At 41.1% G+C, this 17,374-nt stretch overlaps 3 protein-coding genes across 4 annotated transcripts; 2 read left to right on the plus strand and 1 right to left on the minus strand.

Annotated features, from left to right (window-relative positions):
- Positions 1–54: 54 nt before the first annotated feature.
- On the plus strand, positions 55–8,734 carry cebpz (CCAAT enhancer binding protein zeta). Of its 2 annotated transcripts, none has more exons than XM_077510373.1 (17): positions 55–353; positions 487–1,970; positions 3,210–3,444; positions 3,518–3,671; positions 3,777–3,865; positions 4,852–4,905; positions 5,014–5,116; positions 5,196–5,252; positions 5,381–5,447; positions 6,128–6,234; positions 6,303–6,363; positions 6,604–6,797; positions 6,874–6,918; positions 7,023–7,112; positions 7,194–7,261; positions 7,367–7,448; positions 7,878–8,734. In XM_077510373.1, the coding sequence occupies exons 1-17, from the start codon at positions 171–173 to the stop codon at positions 8,048–8,050; spliced, it is 3,246 nt and encodes a 1,081-aa protein (XP_077366499.1). In that variant the 5' UTR covers positions 55–170; the 3' UTR covers positions 8,051–8,734. The 2 variants fall into 2 exon arrangements, with proteins under 2 accessions (XP_077366499.1, XP_077366500.1); XM_077510374.1 differs by having other exon boundaries at positions 6,880–6,918.
- On the minus strand, positions 7,765–8,949 carry LOC144010187 (protein CEBPZOS-like). Its single transcript, XM_077510383.1, has 4 exons — positions 8,776–8,949; positions 8,400–8,506; positions 8,285–8,329; positions 7,765–8,142 (listed from the first exon to the last, which is right to left on the minus strand). Exons 2-4 carry the CDS (start codon positions 8,503–8,505, stop codon positions 8,054–8,056), a joined length of 240 nt encoding a protein of 79 aa, XP_077366509.1. The 5' UTR covers position 8,506; positions 8,776–8,949; the 3' UTR covers positions 7,765–8,053.
- Positions 8,950–9,679: 730 nt separating this feature from the next.
- Positions 9,680–17,280, plus strand: serinc1 (serine incorporator 1). Its single transcript, XM_077510381.1, has 10 exons — positions 9,680–9,845; positions 10,478–10,639; positions 11,762–11,955; positions 12,846–12,925; positions 13,943–14,080; positions 14,161–14,330; positions 14,871–14,961; positions 15,139–15,280; positions 15,361–15,585; positions 16,338–17,280. The coding sequence occupies exons 1-10, from the start codon at positions 9,807–9,809 to the stop codon at positions 16,474–16,476; spliced, it is 1,380 nt and encodes a 459-aa protein (XP_077366507.1). The 5' UTR covers positions 9,680–9,806; the 3' UTR covers positions 16,477–17,280.
- The last annotated feature ends 94 nt before the right edge of the window (positions 17,281–17,374 follow it).

A 17,374-nucleotide genomic window follows, 5' to 3' on the forward strand; every position in this document is an offset into this window, starting at 1 on the left:
GTGAAAATATTTTTAATCACAATTGTATATTTTATGATAGTTTTATAACCTTGGTGTGTTTCTTGCACAGAAAAAAAAACAACTTGTGCGGAAACGCTGATCTGTGTGCGGAAATGACCTTGTGATGCCAGCCATTCCACTTCCGGGTTAGGCGTCCTCATGTTGGCAGCATGGCGGCCAAAAACAAGCATCGGAAAAAGTCGAATGCGAGTAAAAAGTGGTCGGGACAGAATAAAATGGAGGAGGAAAACTACGACGACGAAGGTGACAATGCAAACAGAGTAGAAAATGGACGCCAGGAGGATGCGGACGCGTTCAACCTGGAGGAAGTTTTACGGCTCGGTGGAACTCAGGTGACTTCAAGCAAACAAGTCGAATTGTCAGATAAATAGCAGTGGATAAACTACTAACTTAAGTAAAGCACAAATATTTACGTAAAAGAGTCTTGTAAATGAATTACGGCATTTTTCTAATTGTTGTCTGCAGGCTGACTTTAGGCTCCTGTCCAACTTGGACGCGTCCAACGAGCTGGTGGACGGAGGCAAGCAAGGCGCCATAGATGACCTCGAGGAAGGTGAGCTGGAAAAGTTCATCTCTAATTTGGGTATTCGGGACCTTGCCAAGGTCCAGGTCGTCCCTGACAAGACAGAAGAAAAGGACATTTCGAAGAAGGAGCTCCCAAAGTCGAAAGCGGAGAAACCTGCTGCAGAAAAAGCAACCAAACAACAGAAACCTTCTGAGGAGCAGAAGAAGGAGAAAAAGACGACGAAAGGAGCGGCGGTGGCGACGACATCTGGGAAACGAGGCAAACAGAATGTGTTTGAGTTCCATCAAAGGAAAGTCCTTCTGGTCAAACCTGGAGGCAAATGGTATGACCAGGAATACAGCGCAGAGGGCTCCACGGTCCCGCAGAATCCCAGCGCGGTGTCGTCCTACAAGACGCTGGCTCAGCGTCTCTACGAGGCTGACGTGCAGCTGTATAAGAGCAAGAAAACCCTGCAGAAAGGAGCCAACTCGGCCTGGATGAAGACGGTGGTCTCGGAGGGCGTTCTGGCCGACAGGATGGCGGCGATGACGGTTCTGATCCAGGACGCCCCCGTGCATATGCTGGAACACGTGGAGAACCTGGTGTCCATGGTGAAGATGAAGGGAAACCGGCGGATGGGCCTGATGGCACTGGACACGCTGCGGGAGCTCTTCATGTCCGACCTTCTGCCGGAAAACAGGAAGCTGCGGCCTTTTGACCAACACCCGTTCGACAAACTGGAGGAGCTGGCGAGCGGCAACCGCGACGCCCGCGACCGCCGCCTGATCCTCTGGTACTTCGAGCACCGCCTGAAGCAGCACGTGGCGCAATTCGTGGCCTCGTTGGACGCGGTGGCCCACGACACGGTGCCGGCCACCAAGGCCAAGGCGCTGACCACCGCGTACGAGCTCCTGTGCCATCTCCCCGAGCAGGAGCGGGCGCTGCTCATCCAGCTGGTCAACAAGCTGGGCGACCCCGAGTACAAGATGGCGGCCAAGGCCTCGCACCTGCTGGAGACGCTGCTGCACAAGCACCCCAACATGAAGGCGGTGGTGTGCTGCGAGGTGGAGCGCCTCATGTTCCGCGCCAACATCAGCGCCAAGGCACAGTACTACGCCGTCTGCTTCCTCAGCCAAGTGCTCCTCAGCCGCGAGGAGGACGCGCTGGCCGCCAAGCTCATCGCCGTCTACTTCTCCTTCTTCCGCGCCTGCGTCAGCAAGAAGATCGTCGAGTCCAAGATGCTCGGCGCGCTGCTGACGGGCGTCAACCGGGCGTACCCGTACGCCAGCGCCGGAGACGAGAAGGTGCGGGAGCAGATGGACACGCTCTTCAAGGTGGTCCACATGGTCAAGTTCAACACGGCCGTGCAGGCGCTCATGCTGCTCTTCCAAGTCATGAACGCCGAGCAGAGCGTCTCCGACCGCTACTACAGCGCCTTGTACAGGTAATCTTGGGGCTGCGGCCATTATTGGAATAACTTGACCAAAAGATGCAGTCATATTTCGATTAAACATTGTATCCACTTTTATATTAACAAGAGTATGAAACTTTGAAAAACAGATGTAAAAATTTGAGATTGAGAAATTAATATTTTGTCTATAATCAATTTGATACTTTTATCATTTTTCACGTACAATTAGTACCTTTAAAAACAAATTTTGCAACTTGCTGTCGACTGAAGATTACATCACAAGGGCTCAGGTAACCAATCACAGCTCACCTGTTTCCTAGGTTTGGTCATGTGACATTCACAAGCTGAGCTGTGATTGGTTACCTGAGCCTTTGTGATGTAATTTTCAGTTGACAGCAAGTTGCAAAATGTGTTTTTAAAGGTACTAATTGTACGTGATAAATAATGAAAATATCACATTTATTATAGGCAAAATATTCATGTTTGACTGCCAAAAATGGCTAAATAAGTATCCCTTTAAACACTGTTTCCCCTTTTATATTAACAACAGTATGAAACTTAGGGAAAAAAAAATATTTTGTTGCATGTTTAGAACAGATATAAAATTTGCGATTAATCGCAAGTTAACTATCGAAGTCATGCGATTAATGACAATTAAAGATTTTAATCGCGTGACACCCCTATTTTCAAACATTATGTCCAAAGGTCCATTGAAAACATCTGCTAAAACAAACATTCCGAAAAACTATTAGGCTGGTGCCTCTGACAATTACAGAATGAGACACAAACAGCAGATTATACGTGATCCTCCAGGAATTAATGAAGCTTTCAGATTTGCATTTAAAAAAAGCAAAATATTTTTTTTAGATCCAATATTCCAGGAATAATTCAAATCTGGTTGCAGCAATAACAAATGAATAAAAGCCATAAATCATTTGAAAAAAATAGGAAAAGTCCCAGGGCCTGATGGACTAACGACAGAATTTCCAAGAAAATACGTAAAACGAAAGACATAATAAGCACATTAATTCACCAGCTGACGAGTCACTCAAACCGCTCATCTCTGACGCCCACGTCACTCACATGACCACCAGGCCCCGCCTTCTAGCCCCACCCACATTGTAAATCACAGATACTATAGAATAGAACATTAATCTGGTAATTGAAAAAATAATACCTGCACCACCTGTGAATTGAATTACGTTTGGTTCCACATGCTACTAATGTTCTTGCGTTCTCCTTTCTTCTTCTTCTTCTTTCGTCCGTCCGCAGGAAGCTTCTGGACGCGGGCCTGTCGACGTCCAGCCGGCAGAACATGTTCCTCAACCTGCTGTACAAATCGCTGAAGGCCGACACGGTGCCGCGTCGCATCAAAGCCTTCATCAAGCGCCTGCTGCAGGTCAGCGCCGAGCAAGGGGCCAACTTTGCCTGCGGCGCCCTCTTCCTCGTCTCCGAGGTCATGCGGGCCAAGCCGGAGCTCAAGACGTTGCTGAAGGAGGAGGACGATGTAGGAACACGGTCCAAAATCGACATCACAAACATCTTATAATGTTTTAAAACATTTCATGACGTTTTTTGAGGACGGAGAAGAGACGTTCAAAGACCTCCCTGATGAAGATGATGATGATGATGAAGAGGAGCACTTCACTGACGCCGACAAGATGGAGGAGGCGACGACAAGCGTGAAGGAGTCCAAACCTGCGGCGTCGTGGGTGCATCATCAGAACCTGCAAGGTCCGTCTCGCGCTCACTCACTCACACCAAAAATGACCACGCCCCCTCTTGCTGTCATCACAAGATCATTCATTAATTGATGATTGATTGATTTCCTGTCAACAGCCGATAAGCAAATCGGGAAGTACAACCCGGTGCACAGGAATCCATTATTCTGCGGCGTGGCCCACACCACATTGTGGGAACTTCACAGAGTGAGTAACGTACACGCACTCGCGCACACTCCATGTTTGTAGTCCTTTAATGTTTGTATTTTTTTTTTTACGCTCCAATAAGGTTTAAAAGACTCGAACTTTGTACTTTTTTCCCATTTCTAATAAGGATGGACTTAACTCGTTCAAGCCCCAAAACGTGTAAAAACGTTTTTAAATACTTAGTCATTCACTGCCAAAAACGTGTTTGCGCGTTTTTTTGTATTTGTTTTTGTTGTTGTTTTTTTTTGTTTTTTTTGCAAGCGCATACAGAAGGCTTTGATGCAGCTTCTGACATGACGAGGTGGCTTAAAGCAATGATATTAAAAAAACACAGCCAGCAGGTGTCGGCAGAGTATAAAAGATCAGCCAGGGCCATGTTTCAACAAGCTCTGTTTGTCAATGTTTTCACCAGGAATGTTAATATTGATTAAACTTAGCTATATTCTAAAGCTAATGGCTGCAAAATAGAAACAGATACAAATTACTTTTTTTTTCTGATGAAAGAGACTAATCTTTCTTTTTGTAGGTTTCACGTTTTTATAACAATAGAACATAATGTTCTGTGGGCCTTGTAAAATCTGTCAAAAGGGGTCACTTCAATGAAAATGGCTGGGAGTCAATGAGTTAATGTTTTTAGTTTTCATGCATATAATTATGAGGACTCCATGTTTGTAGTCCTTTAATGTTTGTATTTTTCCCCTCTCCAATAAGGATTAAAAGACTCAAACTTAGTATTTTTTTCATCTATTATAATAAGCATGGACTTCATGTTTGTAGTTTTTCATGCATATAATTAGGACTCCATGTTTGTAGTCCTTTAATGTTTAAAAAAAAAAGTGTGACGCCTTCATGTTGTTATTTTTTACTATCTAATAAGCATTCATCTTTGTAGTTTTGTCATTTTTTTTGTGGTCTTGAAATCTTTCTGAAACGTTCCAAGAGTCCATTTTTGTAGTCTTTTGAATGTTTCCCGTTTCCTTCCTCAGTTGTCGCTGCACTTCCACCCATCCGTGTCGCTCTTTGCGAAAACTCTCCTGCAGGTGAAACAAACAAATTCATAATTCTCCTCTCACATATTGTGGTTTCATTGGACATTTATTTATTTTTTTTAAGTTTAAAGTGACTGAAAATGTTTGCAATGTGAACAGGATGACTTCATCCAGTACTCTGGCGACCCCCTGCAGGACTTCACACTCATGCGCTTCCTCGACAGATTTGTCTTCAGAAACCCCAAACAGACTAAGGGCAAACGTAATCACAAAGAAACAAACAATATTTACATGAAATGGAGAGAAGAAAAAATAATAACGGCGACATTTTTGTCTTGCAGAGAACACAGACGCCGTGTTGCAGCGCAAGCAGAGGTCGCATGGCAGCTCTTTAGCGGGTGACAACTTTCACTTTCTTTTGAAATCATAAAGGAGTTTTTAATTTTTATTTTATTCATGAATTTGACTGCATTGTTGTTCTCTAGCACAGTTTTCATTTCGTGGATTTTTATTTTATTTTTTTTAGTGAACAGTGAAGAGTTTCTGTGTAAAGAAGAAAGTCAGATTCCTGTGGACCAAATCTTCTTTTATCGGTGAGTTTTTTTTTTTTTTTTTTTTTTTTTTTGGTTTGAAAACAAAACAAAAAAAACAAAAACAAAAATTCTTTCTCTTGTTTTTTTTTTCTCCACATTTGAGTAAATTGTGTGTCCAGGGTTTTTCCTGTGTACAAAATAAAGAGGTGGCCGCCTCCACCTAATTAGTTCCCCACCTCCAGCCTGAGCCACTGATATCGCTCGACACAGCGCTGACATCAGCTTGCTTTTGTTGCTTGGATTATTCAATTCACTTTAAGTCAGGGGTGTCAAACATACGGCCCGTGGGCCGGATTGGGCCCGCAAGGGGGTTTAATTAGGCCCGCAAGGTAATTTTGTTAAGTTAAAAAAATAAAATTGTAATGTCGGACTAATTAATTAATCAGCCGCCACAATTAAAGCATAAATTTGTACTTTCACTTGTATGGGGAATTGTCCTGGATGTCATCATTTTACACACAACTTAAAGTTACGTTGTTGTTGTTTTTTTTTTAAATTATTATTATTATTATTTTTCATTTTGGTCCACGAAAATGTGCATAGAAATGACGGCAATTTTTTTCAAGTTATATACCGTTATTTTACCGATGCGGCCCACTTGGTAATATATTTTCCTCCATGCGGCCCCTGATCTAATATGAGTTTGATGCTCCTTGATCTTGGGTTTTGTTGCCTCGCAGCTTCTTCAAGAAGCGTCAGCAGGAGAACAAACTCCGCCGGCCCAAAACGGACGACGACGCCGAGAGCGTGGAGGACGTGGACGACGACGAGTTTGAGAAGATCCTCGGTCAGTCGACTCCTTTGCCACACTCGTCGTCGTCTTGTCGTTGCTGACGAGTCTCGTGTTCCCAACAGACTCGTGCGAAGCGGACTCCTACTTCACCCATTTCCCAGACAAAGACTTGGACTTTGCCGGGTGAGCTGAACATTTTTGGTGTGGATGTAGTGACAAAATGTGTACTTTTTGTCAAATTTATTTCTACAGTTGTCTAGCACATTGAAATGTTCAAAAACAAGTATGAATATGGTTCACTAAAATTTAAAAAAAAAAAAGTTTAGAACAAGATGCTACATTTAGCGCGTTAGCATGTTGTCCGCGGCCCAGGCGGATGCTAGCTCAGCCGCCAAGCTAATCGTGCGTTTCTCAACGTGCCAGGAACGTGTCGGGCGGAAAAAAGAAAAAAGGCGGCAAAAAGGACGCAGACGACTCCGAAGACTCGGATTTGGACGACCTGGACGACGAGGAGGTGTCGCTGGGCAGCATGGACGAGGAAGACTTCGGGGAAGACCAGGATGAAGAAGGAGGAACCTTCATGGATCCTGATGGAGATGATGATGATGATGATGATGGTAATTTGTTTTTTTTTTGTTTTTGGCTGTTAGCGTATTTGTAAATAAGCACTTAAGCATTCACTCGTGGTTTCAGTTCCAGAGCTCGAAGACGACGACGAGGACCAAGATCTTGACTTTGGTGAGTCTACAAACGATTGATTTATTTTAAAAGTTGGACTAAAACATTTTGCATGCAAGTTGTCTGTGTCAAAAAATGTCTTTAAATTTCCTCCTCTTCCTCAGATGACAAAGACGAGGTTCCCGTCATGACGCCGCGTTCCAAGAAAGTCAAAAGGAAGTCAACAGAAGAGCTGGACTTCTCGCAAAATTTCGGTTGGTTCGCATTTGTTAACTTTTGGAAATGATTTTTCCACATTCGAGGTCAACTTGATTCGTTTTTCATCTTCCGGTCAGGCCCCAAAGCAGCAAAGAAGAAAAAGAAAGGACAAAAAGGAACGGGGATGTTCACAGCGGCTGAAGAGGTCAGAGGTCACACTGGGATGCACCGTATTCATTTACTTTTTTTTTTTTTTTTTTTTTACCCTTATGGGTTATTGTAATAATACATTTTTTTTTTTGGGATGAAGTTTGGCTGCCTGCTCGACGAAAATGCCGGCGCCAAGTTTGACAACATCGGAATCAACGCCATGGCCAACACTGACAAAGCAGGTAACAATAAAAGGTCGCAAGCATTTTACACTTTGTTTTGATGGCAGTTTTTTTTTTTTTTCACTTAATTTTTTATTTTTTTTTAATATACAGAGTATTTGTGGAGTGCATTTTTTTGCACTAAAATAAACTCTGAAAGCTCATGAATGATAATCAACAATGATAAGACATTTTCACTGAGATTATAGTTTATTAGTTTGTTTTTTGAAGGATTTAATTTTTATTTTGTGAACTTTCAAATTTCGTTTCATTAGTTTTTAACTACAATGACCTCGGTCAAAGTCAAAACTGAGAAATGATCGACCAAAAAATCAAATTCTTTCGAACTGGGTCATTTATTGCTTTTTTTTTTTCTCACAAGTTTGTGACCCCAAATTGTCCTTCATTTGGGAAAGTTTCTCACAAAATGGCGGCGCCCTTCCTGTGCAGGCGTCAAGCAGCTGAAGTGGGAGAGCCAACGCGACGACTGGATCCACGACCGCGACGCCAAGACGATGCGCAGGAAGAAGGCAGCGTTCAACAAGAACAAGAAGAAGCGCTTTGGACGCGGCAACAAGACGACGACGACGGTGATGACGGGGAACAAGAGGAAGAGGAAGTAGTTGTCAGCGGTCGCCGCCGCCCGTCGCCCAATCCAGTTGGTCCCTCTGCCGCACGTCGTACACGCCCGCCAGCTCGTTGGACTTGTAGTAAACTGTTGACAGGAGAATTCGTTGAGCGTGTGGGGAATGTTATTAGTTGGATTGCAACTGGAAGTGAGTGAGCTTGATGAGATGACATCATTTCCTGTCCCAGCTGCTGATATCGTCTATATTTTTTACTGTGTTCTCGCTCACCTTCAAGAATGGATGGAAACCGTCTCTTCATCGTGCTCCTGAAATCTGAAACAATTTCAATTAGTTTCAAAACAAAATAATGAATATAATGACGCTATTCTGTGTGTAAACACACCTTGGCTGGTGTTCATGGTGTGGAATAGAGCATATGCACCAAAAACGCCCGCAAGTTCAACGATAATGATGCCTTTAATAAACTTGGTCCAAGGTTTGGGAGACATCCTAAACAATACAAAAAAAATAAAGCAAACAAAACATACAGTCTTATATTCCTTACTGGAGTGCAGCTAATATTAACAATTAGTAAAGTTGTCAAAAAAAGATAATTTTGTAGAATAATACGTTAGTGTCCAAATCAAGCCCACATATATTTATAACTAACATTGAGACGAGATCATTCCGTCACTCAACTTTTGGTGACGCTTTTGAGGGACATTCGTTACGTCTTTTTTTTTATTTTTATTTTTTTATGTAAAGTCAATAAAACTCACCTGTTGGTGCCGGCGAACAGTCAAATAAGCAAATGGACCGTGTCGGTTAATAATAAACCTTCGGTTTTGTTGCGAAGCTGACGGGCTTCATTCATCGGACCAAACTGGCACGCGAAAATGAAGCTAACAAGCTCCAGCAACTCGTTGCTAACTACTACGGCAGCCCGCAAGGTGACTTTGGACAAATAAGAGTAAACGCGTTTTAGAATAATGGTAAAATTACATACTTTTTTTTTTATTCTTAAGTGACTGTGTAATACTGTATATAATACGTGAAGAAAAAATGTGTTTTTTTTTAAGGCAAATATTCAGAACAAGTTCAATGAAAGATATTCCTACAGTTCCTGTGTGGGCCAGCAGATGGCAGCATTGATTCACGGTTGAACTGAACTGTATGACGCCCAGTTACATTTTTCAAACGATGGATTCGTCTGATAAGTTAACGACATAATACTGACGATCAAATCATTGTCAGAAAACGTTTTTGCTTCCATGTAGCACTGACTACTTTTTTGTTTGTTTTTCAAATCAATTAAAATAAATTTTCATGTATATTTTCATTTTTTAAATTGATTTCACGAAAAATACACTGTACCAACAAAAACTTTTGCTACTACTTGTACGATACTAGCTACTTTGCCTAGTTTTTTTTTTTTTTTTTTTTTAGAAAGAAAAAAAATGACCGAGATATTCTCACCTCATAAATACGATTTTACATATGTGCAAATGATATGTATGTATTGAGCAAAAAATACAAATTATATTTAAATCAATGTACTTGTTTGAAAACCCCCACATCTGACACAGAAAGCAAAGCAACAACGACACTCATTCTCACATCAATGTACGACACTTAGTGGAGTGTTATTTTGGTCCTCTAGAGGGCAGTAAGATAATTGTGCACAATTGTGAACACACGACAAAGAGCAGCGAAGAAGAAGAGACGACAGAACAGTAAAATCTTCCATCTTCTGTTAAGAGTCTCGCGGCCATCTCCGAAACCGAGTGGAAAAGAGTAAACATCGAAAATTATGGGAGCTGTTCTGGGGTTGTGCTCCATGGCGAGCTGGGTACGTAACTCGTTTGTTGTCGGCGATAAGTTTCGATGATGTAGTTATGTGTGCGTGTCAGTAGGTTTTTGTTTCTTTTCGTTTGGTTAACATGACTGCGCAATAACAAATTCGAAGGCCGTGTGATTTTACAGTGACGCAGATCGACAATGCGGCGAGATTTGTGATTATAACGTGTAAAAGTTAGTCATAATTTAAAACTGATGTTTTTACTCACATTGTAGCTTGTTCTTTATGTTAAAAAATACAAGGCCAAAACAAGTCACTGATTTATTTTATTGTATAGACTCAATCTTAACGACATTATGGAGCTTTGTGTAGTGTCCGTGTTAGTACAGAACAATTTCCGGTTGCATTATAAGTCTGATTTTGTTTATTTTTGTTTTTTGCCGTGAACGGTAAACACGTACTGACGATGATGTCAACAAAACAGTCTGCTATGAGATTTAAGCTCTTGCGACATCGCAGCCAGTTAAGCTGGAGTCCAATATTATCGTGGTAGTCCGCATCATTTGATATCCGTGTCGACACGCAGCTATCCCGGGGCCTACTTGCCTCCCTGACATTTGATTTATAGCTTTACCGTGTTGTAATATGACCGGAGATAACCTATTTCTCATTGGACTGCGCAGATCCCGTGTCTGTGCGGCAGCGCCCCCTGTCTGTTGTGTCGCTGCTGTCCCAGTGGAAACAACTCGACGGTGACTCGTCTCATTTATGCCTTCTTTCTTCTGCTGGGAGTAGGAATCGCCTGCATCATGTTGATGCCGGGAATGGAGGAGCATTTGAAGAAGGTAACACCTGTGTGTGTGCACCTGTATGTGTATATAGGGGTAATTTAGGCACCAACACATTGAATAGACCCTACTAGTGTGACGTCACATTTAAGTGCGCCCCTTGCGGTGGAGGGCAGAACGTCATGGCGAGTGAATCAGAAAATAATCAGTATAACCTAGAAAATAGGTCAAAAAGTTGATAAATCAGCATCCTAATATACATGTTAGCTTCCCTTGTTGTCCAGTTTTATGAGGCTATAATTTACAGAAAGACATTTTCATTCATTCACAAAGTGTAGCTAAATGTAGTGCATGCAGCCGTTATGTTACTGTAATGTAAACATGACGGCCACACTGAAAAAAAACAAACATTACATGACAAACGGATTAAAAAAAAAAAAACGCACTGAAATAAAACGCAATATTGCAAACTGAGGATCCCGTTTATAATGTTACATATTTGTATATGTATTAGTGCTGTCAAAGTTAAAGCGTTAACTAATTAATTAATCACAAAAAATTATCGCATTAATCATGTATTAACGCAGATTATTAATTTTGACTGCAAATGCTGCTTGAACAGTGGATGGCTACGTTAAAGGTAGCACAGGTTGTGTTTGAACAATAAACATAACATGCATTAAAGTGAAGCATTTATTAAATGTTTGCGTGTGACATTCAGAATATTTGTTCATGTCAAACTATTGGGGTCATTTTTTTTCCACTTTAAATTATGCAAGTAATTAACTGTATTAGAAAAAAAGAGGAGGATGAGACGACCTCTTAACAGTAAATGCCGAAAAAATTACCACGTAAGCGGTGCATTTTAAATTTAATAATAAAAAAAATAATAAAAAATAATAATAAAAAAAAGTATTTTTTGCATGATTTCAGATTTATTATTATTTTTTTGCATATTCATCCCACGTTCACGCTTAATTGTTGAAATTTCACAAAAACACAAGTAAATACAAAACACAGTTAAATGATCATTTTATTGATGACAATATGAAGGGAAAACATTGAATTGTACTATAAATTAAAACCGAAATTTATAACCATGAAGACATACATTATCAATGTGCTTCATAAATAAATGGATTGCAACTCTTGACTATGTTTGTTGATGTGTTTGTTTAGATTCCAGGATTCTGTGAGGGAGGAATGGGTTCATCCATTCCTGGCGTGCAGGGTCATGTGAACTGTGACGTGCTGGTCGGCTACAAGGCTGTGTACCGCGTTTGCTTCGGCATGGCCATGTTTTTCCTTCTCTTTTCTCTTCTGATGATCAAAGTCAAGAGCAGCAAAGACCCCCGGGCTGCAGTGCATAATGGGTGAGACCAGACTCAGAAATAAGTACGTACGAGGCCAATCATGGCTCCGCTTCAGAAAACGGGTCAGCTGTGATTGGTCAGCTTTATAAAAGAAATGCGCTGTGATTTCATTTTCAGTTGACCTGTTATTAGGTCAAGTGAAGATTATAAATTGCTTATAGATGTGAATATGGGTGTCTCTATGTCCTGTGGTGGATCGTGATTATGATTGCATCTTAAGTTCATTTCAATAAGACTTCAATTGTATATACTAGGGCTGCTTGATTATGGGAAAAATAATAATCACAATTATTTTGGCAGTAATGGAAAGAAAAAAAAACATTCTTCAAATAATGTATTTTTTTTGGTGCAAAACAGGAAAATGTTTAAGCATTTAAAAATATAAAGACCAATTAAAAAATAAAATAAAAGCCCCATTATAATTATGTAAGTTACTTTTGGACCAAACTGAATTTATAATAATAATATATTTATTTATTTTTTTTATGTTGGCAAAAACTTGAAATTGGAGTGCAGCTTGTGCACTGTGTGCAGTAGGACGATCCTGTATTTTTTGGTACAAAACAAGAAAATGTTTACATGTAAAAAAAAAAAACAAATAAAAAACATTAAGACAAATAAAATTTTTGAAACACTAATTATGCAAGTTCCTTTTGGATGAAACAAAATTTATGTTATATAATTTAAAAAAAAAAGGTGCAAAATGTATAAATTTGAACAACTCAAAATTAGTATTAATCTTTTATGATTATACTGATTTTGTAATTGTGGAGTGTAATAATTGAAATTGTAATTGTAATTTCGATTAATTGCACAACCCTAGTATACGTTATAGTACTTGTAACATTTGGAGGAGTCCAGTGAGGTCTCTAATGGATTTCCTTTTGCAGGTTTTGGTTCTTCAAGTTTGCAGCAGCTGTTGCCATCACCGTTGCTTCGTTTTTCATCGCAGAGGGTCCCTTTACAACTGGTAACCGACCTTGTTTCTGCTCTGTTCTGACTTGAGTATGACTCGGCTCATAAATGGGGAAAATGGCAATTTGTGACAATGCTCATCCAATATCATCTTGAAAGCTTTTCTAGATTTTATTTATTTATTTATTTATTTATTATACTTGTTTTTATTTTACTTATTAAAAATTATTTACTATACATTTATTTTTGCCCCTCTAGTTCTGCTTTACAAACACAAGCGTATAACGTGAAAATATAGCACAAGGTAACTACTTAATTGTGAGTTGTTTGGTGGTGATTGTAGTAAGGAAAAATGAATAGTAAATTTAAAAAGGAAGTCAACCCTAAAATATTTTGACAATATGTCTGTTTTGCAGAAATTAGCATTAGAATATAGCTAAGTTTCATCATTATTTACAAACCTGTTTAAAACTAGGGGGGAAAAAAAGCTTTTTTCGCAACATGGCCCTGGTTGATCTCTTATACTTTGCTGCCACCTGCTGGCCTTTTTTTGTAATAACTACCATTGCTTTAAGCGACCTCTTCAGGTCAGAGGCTCCATCAACGCCTTCTGTATGCTCAAGCATTAAAAAAAACAACAAAAACGTATTGGGGCCATGGCATTATTTACAATATAACGTTTTTATAAATTTTTTGGGAGAAAATGAGTTAATAACCAAATACACAATTGTGAATTTTGTGTAATAGACTGCTGCCGTTTGCATTTAATCTTGAGAGATCTTGATCCGATTGACCTGGCAGTAACCCATATAAACATCATGACTCATTTTGTATGCTTGACTGCGGTTGTCACAAAACGGCTTTAACAGCCGTCGTAAAGAATTTGTGTTAAGATTGTGGCGATCGTGGACGTGCCATCTCGACAAAGTCACCACTGTTGTTGACTGAACAAATTTGTAGATTTGGGCCTACTGCCCAAACCAGCTGAGATAGGCTCCAGCAACCCTTGTGAGGAATAAGCGGTCAAGAAAATGGATGGTTTTGACTTCCACTTGTGATCCTGTTTTTGCAGTGTGGTTCTACATCGGTATGGCGGGTGCATTCTGCTTCATCCTCATCCAGCTCGTTTTACTGATCGACTTTGCCCATTCCTGGAACGAGTCCTGGGTGGAGAAGATGGAGGAGGGCAATTCACGCTGCTGGTACGCAGGTATGGAGCCCAAGTCGAGTCACCGTGAGGTTGCTCCTTCCGTCGGGAGGTGTCTGCTGACTTTCGGGTTCTGTTTGCAGCCCTGCTGTCCGTCACTGCACTCAACTATGTGCTGTCTCTGGTGGCCGTGGTCCTGTTCTACGTCTATTACACCCGCTCCGATGGATGCACGGAGAACAAGGTCTTCATCAGCATCAACATGTTGCTCTGCCTCGGAGCGTCTGTAATTTCCGTCCTGCCTCAGATCCAGGTAATAATCGCCGGGTCGAGCCGTCAAAATCCATCGACAAGCAATAGATTATCAAATTAATGGACAACTAATAATCAAGTAATCGTGTGGAGCCTTTTTTTTTTTTTTTTTTTATAAATAATTAAAAAAAAAAAAAAAACTCAAAATGAAATAAAAACTCACTAAAATGAAAATTCCATAACTCGTTTTTCTTAACTCTTTGTCTGCCAGGGTCGGGAATTCCCGTACCGTACAAACCGACCGTGTAGCACCACCGACGGGAATTCCCGAAAACGACGCTTTTAATGGGAATTTACAGCGTAAAAGCCTTGGCCAGCTGTGGTCTCAGTTTTAAACTGATCCTATACTGTAATGACTAACTATGGCCATTAGATGGCAGTGACTACGCTGTGTTTGCATAGTCCTAACATACACTTTTCTGTGGGCCTTGAAACATGGGTCAAAATGCTCTAAATCAGCTGGCACTATGGGGTGATCTTTTCTGAAAATGGCTGGCAGTCATAGAGTTAACTGATGCCTGTTTTGTGCTTGTGAGTAAAGGAGTCCCAGCCCAGGTCCGGCCTACTGCAGTCCTCCCTGGTGACCTTGTACACTATGTACTTGACCTGGTCCGCAATGACAAATGAACCTGGTAAGAGCGATAGCACACATTATTATTTTATTTTTATATCAATATAATGTTGTATGCTTTCTATAATATTAGCAGCCAAGGTTAAAGTTGCTCATTCCCAACGGTCATCATGACAAGCAAGCTTCAGTCAGTTTTTTTCCTTACTCGTAAACCCAATCTGCATTTCCGCTCTCGCAGATCGGACGTGCAACCCGAGCCTTCTGGGAATCATCGGGCTGAACGTCACCACCCCGTCACCTCAGGACCACGCGGTCCAGTGGTGGGACGCTCAAGGCATTGTGGGCTTGATGCTCTTCCTCATGTGTGTCCTGTACTCCAGGTAAGGGAGCTTTTCAAATGGGCGCGCCGCTCGTCTGGCTTTGTGTGACTGCCACTGTCTCTCTCTCTCTCCGCCCGCAGTATTCGTAACTCATCCAACGCCCAGGTGAACAAACTGACTCTGACGAACGACGAATCCGCCCTGATCGAAGACGGGCCCCAGGCCGAGAGCTTTGAGGAGGACGGCGGGGCCAACCGCGCCGTGGACAATGAGAAGGATGGAGTCACCTACTCCTATTCCTTCTTCCACTTCATGCTGTTCCTGGCGTCGCTCTACATCATGATGACGCTTACCAATTGGTACAGGTAAGCAGTGGGGAATGGCCTGAAAGGGCGAATGGACGAATCATTGCAAACGGGTGAGTACCCGTTAACAGATACTTGTATCAGGCCAATATTAGGGATGTAACGATAAGGGCAATATCGTGGTATTAAAACTTCCACAATATCGTCGTCGTCATGTTCACAATATTTAAAAGGAACACATCTGTTAAAAAAAGTCAGGTTGATTTCCATTTGTGCAGTTCTTGGCACCCTCTAGTGGCTAGTTTATTAGTGCAATTTAATTTTCTTTAGAGATGTTTTGGCCTTCTATGTTTAAAATCTATGCTAATTGTTAGACGAAGGGGAACCTAATTTGCTTGTGAAGCGATCAATGTGTGCTTGCATTAGCAAGTAAGTGTCTCATTATTGTTATTAGAGATTGTAGATGGTTTTGCTCTTATGTACAAAAGCACAATATTTTGAATCCAGAATGTATGACATTTTTTGCTTATTTAATTGAATTACAGAAAATAATGGACTTTATCACAATATTCTAATTTTCTGAGGCAGTCCTATATGTATATTTTTGATGTATTCTTTGTGAGCAATGTCACACTTCGGGGGCGGTGGAAGTCCATTTAAATATAGCGGTCGGGAGAGCTATTTTGTGTCCTTCAGCATTAAACATAGTTTTAACTCAGTCATTGTTTTTTTATTTTGGTCCTCAGAACTCATTTTGACCTCCAGCAAACTTGCTTTCTCATAATTTTGCTCCACGTTGTTCTCTCTTGCAGCCCCGACTCCAACTACGAGGCCATGACTAGCAAGTGGCCCTCTGTGTGGGTGAAGGTGTCGTCCAGCTGGATCTGCATCGCTCTCTACGTGTGGACGCTGGTGGCTCCGCTGGTCCTGGTCAACAGGGACTTTGACTGAAACGGTCACTGTGCCCACATTCTCAGCTTCGCCTGTGTTTTAGTTTCCTCAAAGCTCAAAGTGTAGGTGGCTGCGGCAAGGTCGAATTGGCTGTTTGGTAGATGGGATTTTATTTATGCTTTTGGACTTTTGTTGTGTTCCATCCTTAATTAACTGCTGCCTAGTCCCATTTGCTTGTTACTGTGACTCTTACGCAGTGTGTTGTCGTAGTATCTATTGTAAATACATTACCTGTACTATATTTTTTTCCAGTGTTCCAATTAAAACTGTTGCATGACTTTTCCTTTTAGAAAGAATTTGATGGGATGTATTCAGTGTACATTATATGGACAACCTGGAAGTGTGAACTTTCCCCTGTCATGCTGGAAAAGTATTTTCCAAACAGTTCCCACATCATCTGAAATCTTTTTGCTGAAGAATGACTTGGGTTTCAAGAGGCACACGTGTTCCAATATTTTTGTCCATATGGTGTCTTCCATACGAGCCCGTCACACGCTCACAAACTGTGTTGTGGAGATGAGCAGGTCCGCAAATGGCACCGACTGACGCAAAGTAGGAGGTCACTTCTCCATCCAATGCTTTCCTGACTTCAAACACACACAAGATGCATTCCTGATTCTGTCGGATGTGAATAGCGCTGCCTTTTGGCTTCCAACTTTTGAAGGTTTGGCGTTCGTTAAGTCCACATTCTGCACCTGTGTTGTATTATTGCTCTAACCTCTGCTTTTATTCAAATATGACTTTTTAAATGTTATGTGTATTGAAACTGATTTAATAAAAGAAGCTGAAAAGGAAAAAAACGAAGTACTGTAGTAAACGTTAGTTTTTCACCAGACTTTAATTTGACCGTGAGACTTTATAACAACAAACAGTCATGTGATGGAACAGATGTTGATAG

This window comes from Festucalex cinctus, chromosome 21 (genome assembly GCF_051991245.1).
Source record: "Festucalex cinctus isolate MCC-2025b chromosome 21, RoL_Fcin_1.0, whole genome shotgun sequence".
NCBI lineage: Eukaryota > Metazoa > Chordata > Actinopteri > Syngnathiformes > Syngnathidae > Festucalex > Festucalex cinctus.